A 10,815-nucleotide genomic window follows, 5' to 3' on the forward strand; every position below is an offset into this window, starting at 1 on the left:
GAACATAAAAGCTATCTTCAGGGAGTATTTCAGCTCGTTACGTGAAGATTCGGGTAAGATATTCAAGTTAATGACTTTTAGACGGGGACCAAGGACCACATACTGTACCTATGTTAATTAAAATTCCGAATATAAACGATCAAAACCATTACTGACTCGCTAGCTTCCTAAAGGTTATCATGGATAATCCTCTTCTCACTGACGACCTTCACACGATGTTCATGGTATGATCTTCAGTAGCTTAAGTCTCGATACCATGGAAACCTCCGCTGATTCAGCCGTAGCCTGAAAATACGGCCATCTCTCTTCGCTTCTCGCCGCTAGGGATGAGGAGAGATGGCTGCTATATTAGCAGGCTACTGAAGCAGGACAAGGGAATTACACTTTCAGCTATCTATGGTTGTATCACTGACACTACAGTAGTTCGCTACGAACACGCAGCAACAATGCTCAGTTGGTGGGTCCTTATCTGACAGCCATGTATTAACCTGTGGTGTCCCTCAGGGGACCATCCTAGTGGACATTAATATTATAGTCATTAATCACCGTCCAAATTGTTTGTCAAACTGGTGAACCGAGGATCTTCGCCGATGACACGCATCTCATATCGCGGATAATGATGTAAACAGCACTGAATCATGTGTTAATGAGCACCTTTTGAACGTGCATACCTGGTTAAACGCAAACAAACTTACTCTAACTGTGACTATAAACGAATTTATGCTGAAAGGATATGATGAAAGGCTAAATACCATTACTACTTTCCCATCAGTTGCAATGAATGGTTCTCGGGTGAAACAGGTTGCAACTACAAAATCACTTGGTGTGACAATTAACGTCTACTCCGGATTTCAGGTGACGGGGATGATCGAATGGGGGCGAAAACATCAACCCCCCCCCCCCCCCAAAAAAAAAAAAAAAAACAATCCCTAGGAATGTTTGTGTTTGTTTCTTCATCATACTGGCTGAAGTTGTCATAACCGGGCACTAACACGAACCTTCAGATTGTTTTGAATGCTGTGCACAGTTTCCCAGAATCTTACTAAATTCCTTTGTCAGACAAGGACTCAACATTAAGAGTCATAGATTATGGATCTGACTGGGTATTCGTTTTAAATTTGCCTGTTTATTTAGATAAGTTTTAACCTCATGTACAAGCCGCGTGGTTCGCCAACTGTAAATTTAAATAACACGACACTATTGTCAATAAAAGACGGTTAAAATATAACAGTTAGGTAAGCAAAAAATATATTCTTTTCGTTTCATTCCTGTAAGTACCGTGATTCAAATGGCAAAAAAGCCTAAGGTAAACTATTTAAAAAACATGCAGCACTAAAAACCAACTATCTGTTTTAAATTAAGTAGACTCATGGTTCTTATTAAACATTGTAGTTAAATAAATGGTTCTTTCCTGTACGCATGCTTTTATAAACTGTTAAAATACTTAAAAAGTAAGACTGAGCAAAAGAAGACTCAAAGGATTTCATTAAATATCACAGTTAAACTCCTGATGGATATAAGTCGCAGAAAATGTAGTAAAAACGATAAGAAAAGACGACTAAATGGGCCGGTTTTAGGGTTCATTTGTTCGGTCGTATTCCGGAAGAAGAGTACACAGATAGTAAATTTTATCAGATGGACTTTGGGGCCACTTAAACGCTTCTTGGAGCATGATTTAACTATTGTCGGTCACACATGGCTACAGATCGATGGCTGTACATTGTAATCGGTACGACTAAATAACTGATGTAATAATTAACTCAACTGATTCTCATTCCGGCACATACAATCCGAGCTCGAACGAACTCTTCATGCATTTTTTGATTGTATAATAAAGTTCAGGACTCAGTTGTTCAAAAGGTGGATAGCGCTATCCAGCGGATAAATCTCTATCCAGTGGATGGTGCAGTGGGTTTCCATAATACTTATCCCCTGGATAGTGATTTATCCGGTGGATAGAGCTATCCACCTTTTGAACAACTGAGCTAGACGCACGAATCCGTTATCGAGTATGGAGGCGACTTGTATGGTGTATGGAACACTTCTACTCAACCGTTTTTACGTAACGCGAGCAACACGACATCTCCGTTACACTTTGACTCTGAGGAAGACTACCGCACAGGTTGACGCAACATTAGTCACGGCTGTCAACCTAAGTACAGGAATACGCCCACCAGGACGATCATGTTTCACCTACTTATCTCCGTTACTGCTGACAAAGAGAAAGTACCCCAACGTAATTCCTAAAATCAGACTTTGGATAACGAATTGTTTCGGAGCCTGCTACATGGAAACAGTAACTGCTTTAGCATGCGGTTTACAGTACACTTTACATTCAGCCATAACAAAGTTCCCAACTGTCAAGAGTCGTTTGCAGACTGTGCATTTGACACAACGACGGTGAAGTACCCAGTTATCCAAGCTACACTTCTCCATTTGATATACCGCTGTCCCGCATACCACACACTTGTCCGCACCGCAAGCGGCTTTGACTGGTAAGCCTGTTCTTTTCAAGTCCGCATCGAGCATTTCATGACTGGATGGATTAGAAATCGGTGCCTTATTCTCAACTTTTCCATAAAATCTTTTGCTGCTTGGATCAGGTTTTGGTGTCTTCACCTTGTTGGCTAATCCCTCCTTTTTAGCTGGTACAGCCGGTTTTTCCTTAACACGTGGAAGCGGTTTTTTATCGCTATTACTAGCGGCAGAATTGGAAGTAGATTGAAATTCAGTACCCACTTTCGGTGACACCTAAAACGAGAAATGGACACAGCGAGTTACCATTTAAGAAAACATGGTAGGGAGAAAAAAATGAAATAACATACTGATACATTTCCTTATCAAAAGTACAAGAGCAGAAAGCCCAGTCACTAGAAACATATCTATCTCAAGCGACAATAAGATCAAACAGGGAGATAAGCTCCATATCAAATGTAACTGAAGCAACACAACCAAATCCAGTGTTGAATGTGGCATTAAAATAAGCCCGCTAAAGGTAGAGTACGTTGTAGTTTTTAAAAATACTAACATAACAATGACACCTTGCTTTTACCTGACTGTTGGTTTCCTTGACATCTTCATTAAGCAGTTGTGAAAGTCTCTTACTTCTTTGATTGGCAAGCTCTACCCAGGAAGGTTGTATAGAACTTGCTTCCTTGTCGCTCTCTTTTGGACCTAGTAAATTCTTTTCATCCAAATTAACTTCCGTTTGGTTTTTTGTCTGAGTATTGGCGGATTGATTGTTTTTGCAAACCGAAGTTCCACCCAGTTTTTCTTTTTCCATCACTAGTTTTCTGACTTTGAAGTCAGAGCTTTTTTCTGTAGACTCGACGCTGTCCAAAGAAAACCCTCTTCTCACTTGAGGCTTGCTTACTGCACCAGTATGCGAACCAATCTCTGGTCCTGATTTACCTTTTGTTTCTACGACCTCGAGGGATTCCGACCTTTTTTTCATGGCAGGTCTGAATCCCGCTTTTTGCTCTGAATTCGTTTCCTTGCCCGCGCTCGCTTTTGAACCCAGTGAACTTTTTTCATCCAAGCCTGTTGATGTGGAAACTACGGGTTCCATTTTGCTAATAGACACATTATTGGTGGGAAGATTGGCGGGTTGATTTTCCCTGCAAACTGAAGTTTTAACTAGCTTTTCATTTTCTAACTGTGTCCTGACTTTTAAGTCACGATCTGGGCTTTTTTCTTTGGACTCGAAGCTGTTCAAAGCTGTTCTCCTTTTCTGGGGCTCAGCGCTTTCTGCCCCAGTGTCCGGACAAATCGGCTCTGATCCTGATTTGCTTTTCGGTTTTATGACGTCGAGAGATTCCGATCTTTTCTTCAAGTTAAGTCTATATTCTTCATTCTTGTTGTTGAGTTCTTTAAGAATCTTGTCTTCAAACTTTTTTTCCTCTGTATTTTCATGAACCAGCCTGTTTTTGCTGTCGGTCTGGTTTTCTTTATTGTGTTTCATCTCACTATCAGCTGAGCCGTCTTTTGCACAGTTCTGTTTGTCTTTCTGTTCTTTTTTGAGGTCTTTTCCCTCCTTGTCACTCACAAGCATTTCAGTTTTTGTTGGTGATGAGTTGGTAATAACACTTTCAGCTTTTGCTTTCAAATCAGCAAAATGCTTTTCCTTTCTCTGCTCCTCATTGGTTTCTTGAGACTTAAAAATTGCTGTAGTGACATCTGAACTGGAGTTACTTTCCACTTTAGGTTTCACAGTAAAATCTTTAGGATCAGTTTTAGATCGCCTGTGTGGTTTCATTTTACCACTATTGAGGGGGTTCATAGAGGAGCTGTTGGAGCGGACCTTAGTAGGCGGCCTGCGGTGTTTTGGGGCTACTTTGATTCTGTCATGCGCAGCTTGTAGTCCTTCAAGCGACGAAGTGCTTGGGAGATCCTCAAAACTGACAGCGGCTGAAAAACACGAGGGCATATTCAGTTTTATTAGTTGGCTCAGTAATCTGAGTGGCTTCTCCATACATATTATATACATATTTTTTGGTAACTAATAAGACTTGATCCACCGAAAAACTGTTTTTCGAGATTTAAAAGTATCTAGGGTGAGGATGAGATAATTATGACTTTCTACTAGGCATGATGACGTATGCAGCACTATAAATGCACAGAATCGTGACAGAATGTTAAGAGACAGAGACACCAGGCAGGGCCAAAAAAGCGGTTTCAAACGGCTTCTATGTTGAGAGAACAAAAGAAATGTTGAGACGATTTTGAACGAGTCTGGACTATTCTCACGATGACACAACAATACGCAACCATGTGAGTATGGACTATCAACGGTTGGTAAAAAATGCACGTCACCAAGGTCAAATGTGCAGGTTAAAGTATAGGCCACCGTGATACAGCAAAGATTTTATTTTATTATTCTTTTCAGAGGCCCCAGCAGTTCGGCCCCTTTATATCCAGTTTCATATATAGTTAAGCTGTTGGAAATTATGGAAAGAAGCTGATGAAGTGAACCTTTCCTAAAGCGACCAACCAAAATGATACGGCTGGTTGTTTGCCTATGAGAGAAAGTCAATCACAAAAGGCTCCTAACACAGGGCTCGTCTATACACAAGTGATTGTCCATACACAACAGCAAACATATTAAAGTATGTGCAAGCAAAGGAATTTAGATGGATGGAAAGGACTCTCTCCAGTTCATTTCTCAGCTTGTTTGTTTTCCCTAATCCTGAAAAACCGGCCTGCAGTCTAGCTGTTACTGGCAAAAACGATTTTGGCTGTTTTTTCAAAAAGGATGCACATGGTGTTTATTAAGCTTTATAAAGATAAGAAAAAACTGATAAACATACTCTCAGCAACACTGTCAGAACTTCTTATACTCCAGTCCAGAGCTGTGGAGCCTGCTTGGCTTTCTCTTTCATCTGATGTCATAGTTGCATCTTCAATGATGTCCTCTTGGCTTTTGTCTTCAACATGTTTCAAGCCCTTTAATAATTTGCCAATACCCTGAATAATACATGCCAGAAAAGACGACAGAATACTCTACATTACAACTTTTGTTATACCAGGGTTGTAGATAAGAGCTGGCAGCTGGCAAAGTTCGCCACCTTCTCTGCAAGGTTTCACCAGCTACTTTCCTTACTTCAGAAAACATAAAAAAGATTTCTGACTCTAGGACAGTGTAGAAACGTTATGTTTGAGACTACCTTTTTTAACAAACCTTGCTGCGGTGGCAGGAAAGTACATACAATAAAATTCGTTGTCTGCCATATTGGATATCAAGATATGAATGCATAATTAGTGCGAACAGGGAACTGGGAAAGAGGAGTTTTCCTGCATGACTATCGGCCAGTATCTCAAACGAAAATGAAATAACAAAAGAGAAGGTATGTACCCACCTTTGAAAAAATGACTGAGAAAATAAGTATCAATTTGCCAGTAAATCGACCAAAATATGGGCAAAATGAATGTCAAATGAACGTCATGAAGTAGCAAGTTGTAAAAGGATATTATTTGGAAGGTCAAGAGTGACAGTTCAACCACTAAACTAAAACTAGTATAATTGCAGCTTAATTCAACCCTCTAATGTCAAAGTTTCACAACCCAAAATGCCAGGAAATGTGTTTTCCAGCATTCAATTTTCAAAAATTTTCCAGGTAAAGCCCATCATATGAGTCCTCCTTACCCACAACCCACTACTTTCTGAAAACTCTGCCTACTTAAAACCTTAAAGAAAACCCTGGTAATACAGTTAAACAAATAGCCTACCAGTAATTAGGTTCAAGGCTGTGCCCTAATAAAAAGTGAAGCAAGCCCAGTGCTCTGAACCTGTACAACCTGGGGTCAACCCAGCACATGATTTGCATGAAAAAAGGAAAATTTCCAAGTCCCCGAGACAGTGGGCTCTGCTACAGCACAGCCTTGATCAGGTTTCGAATATTTTCCCTCACATTTTAAGTAAAACAAACCTGTACTAAGTGGACACCAGGTCCTGTGGGTGTCCCCCTAATACTGGTTTCACAGTGTTACTGCAGCCATACCCAGCCACATCAACCTAGCTTGTAATAAATTTTGAATGCCAATGCATTTTTCCTATCAAATTGGCATCTACATCATTTGTCTCAGTTTTTAATACTTTTTAAATTTTTTTTTCTTTGAAAAATCTCTCTTTGATTACCTTTGATGTTTTTTTTCTTAATTATTATAAATTTTGATATTAAACTAGTATAAATAATTTATACAGCAATAATATAATTAACTAGTATGTTTTTCATCTGTTGCTTCATATTAAAATGTTTGTTTGATGGAACTTGTTCTAATGTGTTGCTTACCTCACTTGAATCACTCTTTGTTCTGTCCACAGGGTTACCAACATTGCAACTCCTTTCATGTATCTCTATGTCAGCACAAGAAGTCTTGGTTTTGGTTTCCACTAGAGAAGATTCTGATTTAGCTCGGTTCATTAAGGAACCACTATCCTCTGAGGGCAGATTAGTAGAACTGTAGCATCCTGTTGGGAGTTCTTCACAAGACTTAACTCTTGTAGGACTTTTCCTGTGTCGAAAGAGTCTCCTCATCTTCTTGAATGGACTCCATTTCCATCTCAGCTTTCGTTTCTTTTTCTTCTTGTTGGTGCCTGCTTCTTCATCTGAAAGAATCTCTTCTTCAGTACTACTGGGTGACAGGTGTTCTTCACTTGTATCTTGCGCTTTTATTTTTACATGCTTTTTCCTTTCTTTCAAGTTTTCATGTGATGTTGTATTTTCATCAGAGCTTGATGTAAAAGACTGTGCACTCATTCGGAAATGCTCATCAGGTAAGGACTGGGGCCGAGCCGGACTAGAATTTGATTCAAACTTCTGAAAAAGTTCACGTGATATTTTGCCTTCAAGTGGTTTGTCCACAACTGCAATAAAATTAAGATGACACATTAACCATTACCTTTAATTTCAAGTTATAAAGAAAATGGTGGGCTTGTGGGAGTATTAAGTCAGCTGATCCATATGAGTAAAGTCACTTCACCCAGACTGACTCTTGACAGTATTTTAAGCCCAAAACAGACCAGCAAAATATAATCCTGACATCATGGTGTTGGTGTTAACACTTCCTACCCCTCTAAATCCCACTTTCTACTCCTTGCAAACAACAAAATAATGTTTACATAGCTGTGTTATGTAATTCACTTTCTAACTAGTGTTGATGAAGACAGTTGCTTACCTTCTACTGACTGAGAGGTTTTTATAACACCCTCTGCCATGTCAACAAGCCCTAAAATCACAAAATGCTTTGTTAAATTATAACAACAAATATTCTTCTTCTTATGGTTACTGATCCATGTAAAATAAAATGCATAGTAAAAGTAATCATCATTAAAAGGGGTTTTTGCCCCCTTATTATACAAATCATTTAGGGATAAAAACAACCCTGTTAAAACATAACGTTTTGGCAATGAAAATATGACACTATTATAAAATGCAAGTGGACAAAGACTACAGATGTTGTCTAAAAATGAAGAAATAACATCAAAATGTGAAGAACAAAAGAATGAAATACTTTGGTGACAAGTTTCACTGGACTGGAAACTGTCTGTTTAAGTGCTTAATGTTACATTTCACACCTTTGTTTTCTATATATCACCCTTTCAGTCTTTGTTCATTTGCATTTGATAATATTAACATGTTGTCCCCGAAACGTCATGCTTTCATAGCATAGTTTTTATCCTAAAGTCTTGTACAAAATTGTTTGTCATCAGATTATAAATACAAATATCTAGCTCTTTTTATGACTCTGCAGGGCATTCATTAGTTTAAAAAAATCACTTGCAAACTTGGTGACATAATACTAACATTCAGTAGTGATGTGTTTTCAGCAGGGTTGATAGATGTTAATTAGGTTAAAAGTTGAAACAACTATTGAAGGGTTTGTCGCTATTCTTTGTCAGTGTCTCAAAGGTGTAATGCTTTGTCCAAGACGTCAGTTTGACAATCAGCTACCACAAACATGAGAGCTTCAATATATCCTTTAGTTCAATATTCTTTTGTTTATGATAAAACCACACTTCCGATGAGATATTCTCTTAAATTATGTTGTTCCTCAGAACGTGTCATAGCGGCTGGTTGTAGCGTACGTGCAAACAAAAGATTGTTCAAGTAGCAAATAGAAGCTACATAATTTTGTGACTTGATATGTTATTTTCCTTAGTGAACATAGTGGCACTTGTTTTATTACGCACATGAGCCACTACATCGTCGACCACATTGTCACAAACTCATACGTATGAAACTTGTTCCTTCCTCTCGCTTAACCACCAATCTGATCTTCAGCTCGTTCTCAGCTTCATAAGTTTGCTCCTCTCACGCACTTCGATAACAACACGAACGTTTAATACTGAGGTAACTAAATGTTAGTGAGACATCAGACAACGGGGCGTCTGATCGACAATGAGCACGTACGTTAGACCACAACCATTGCTAAGACCAGCTTTTAATCCTTAGGTCTACTGCGACTTGTAAGCCTCTTATCGTATATTCCTCGTACTTACGGAACCAAGCCAGAGATAGCAATTCGAAATCCCACAGAAAAAAAGATACAGATGTAAAGGAAGCCGAGACATAATATTTTTAATAACAACTTGTTGTTATTACTAAAAAGCTTGTAAAATTTAATCATTAACTATAACTGGATGTAAGATTTAGAGCGAGCCAGCTGTTAGAATAATATAAAAGGTTCCATTTCCCTTACCTCTGCAACGTCAGCGACGGAGTCTGAGTTATTGGCAGTAAATTAAACGAGATCTCCAGCAAAGATCCTGAGTTTCTTATCCACGATTGCTCGAGTAGAAATTGATAGAATATAAGCTTAAGTATGTGCCATGTAATAACAGAAACATTTTAACCTTAGATTGATCAGCTTATCATTTGCTTCTCTTCTCAGTTTACCAAACAGAAATTCCCTGTTCGGATTTCTATGAGATCAGGTTACTGAAGACTTGGATTAACGCAATCAAAATTTCACCACGAAGGAAGATTATCAACTACTCCTTAACGCATTGCAGGCCACAGTTTGACGCACGAGTCACAGCAGCTCTTGAGCACTCACTTGTGTTTGTGTTTTTTCTGCTGCTTACCATATATGGTAAGTGACGTCCCAGTCCTTCCGCGCAGGCGGCGGTTTTTCGCCCTGATGCCTGGGGGCGCGATCCATTCAACCAACATTCAGACCGGTCCGACCGGGAAAAAAGGACCACCTCAAAAGGTGGACCTGTTTTTTCGAAACTTTTCCGGTTGGACCGAACCGATCCATTGAGTTTTGGACCGAAATTTCCGGAAATTTTGGTTGAATGGATCGCGCCCTGGGAGTCGTTTTTTTTGGTCGTTCGAAGACCATCTCCATTCTCAGGCTGATTCTATCTCAATCATCATCACCTTGGTCATCATAATCACAAATCGCGCCAGGCACCACTGCTATTGACACTTGCTATCGACACTACTATCGTTACCACCACCACCACCACCACATGGTTCGTACAACTTCAAAGAAACACGCAAGGACTTTTCACGGACAGTTTTCAAGGTCTAACATTTATTCAGTAAATTGACAATCTTTGACCCCCTTTTGAACACTCTACTGGCTAAAACACTCAATGTAGTCATTTACGATTTTTACATCTTTAGCTCTGGTTGATCATCTCTCACACTATGTTGCATGTTGCACTACTTTCCGTAACAACACGACTTTGCAAAATGACAGCAGTCACTGGGTATGACTTGCTGTCTGAGATAGAGAAATAGCATTGGAAATAAAGAAACAGAGATCAAATATTGTTGCTTCCGGTTTTATACTGACGATTTATTTTCGTCTCACTCCCTTGAACTTTTTCTCTGTTTTGTACCTTTCGTTTATCCTATGCTCTAGAATCAAATTTCACAGAAAATGATGTGGCGTAAACAAAGTAGTGAATTCAAGGACTTTTCAAGACAACTACTAAAATTCAAGACCTTTTCACGATTTTACGAACTATGTACCATCATCATCATAATCATTACCAGTCATCATCACCATCATCACCAGCGTACGTGTTAGACTGCGAGCAGTCTCTTATTTTTCTTTGCCAAGTTATAGTTACTGCACTCGAAACCTAAGCATGCGAGTTGCGAATTAAGCCGCGAGAAATGAGGGCGTAAGTCCGAGAAGAAAAAATTAAGAGATCTCGTCTCAATCCCTTATTGTAATAACAACGTCGTGGTTTGCAATCGCGCTGGATGAGATAAGAACTAGACGGATTTTAAGACAAAAGGCGGACTGCAAGCAGTCCACGTACGTGTCACTCTGCTTAGCTCATCGGCTTAGCTATCGTAG

At 39.3% G+C, this 10,815-nt stretch overlaps 1 protein-coding gene across 3 annotated transcripts; it reads right to left on the minus strand.

Moving 5' to 3' along the window:
- Positions 1-1,106: 1,106 nt before the first annotated feature.
- On the minus strand, positions 1,107-9,524 carry LOC140947403 (uncharacterized). 3 transcript variants are annotated; one of them, XM_073396492.1, is made up of 6 exons: positions 9,199-9,524; positions 7,675-7,725; positions 6,789-7,363; positions 5,307-5,463; positions 3,053-4,407; positions 1,107-2,751 (listed from the first exon to the last, which is right to left on the minus strand). In XM_073396492.1, the coding sequence occupies exons 2-6, from the start codon at positions 7,712-7,714 to the stop codon at positions 2,284-2,286; spliced, it is 2,595 nt and encodes an 864-aa protein (XP_073252593.1). In that variant the 5' UTR covers positions 7,715-7,725; positions 9,199-9,524; the 3' UTR covers positions 1,107-2,283. The 3 variants fall into 3 exon arrangements, with proteins under 3 accessions (XP_073252593.1, XP_073252594.1, XP_073252595.1); XM_073396493.1 differs by lacking the exon at positions 9,199-9,524 and adding an exon at positions 8,304-8,475; XM_073396494.1 differs by lacking the exon at positions 7,675-7,725.
- Positions 9,525-10,815: the final 1,291 nt, after the last annotated feature.

This window comes from Porites lutea, chromosome 9 (genome assembly GCF_958299795.1).
Source record: "Porites lutea chromosome 9, jaPorLute2.1, whole genome shotgun sequence".
NCBI classification, from domain to species: Eukaryota; Metazoa; Cnidaria; class Anthozoa; order Scleractinia; family Poritidae; genus Porites; species Porites lutea.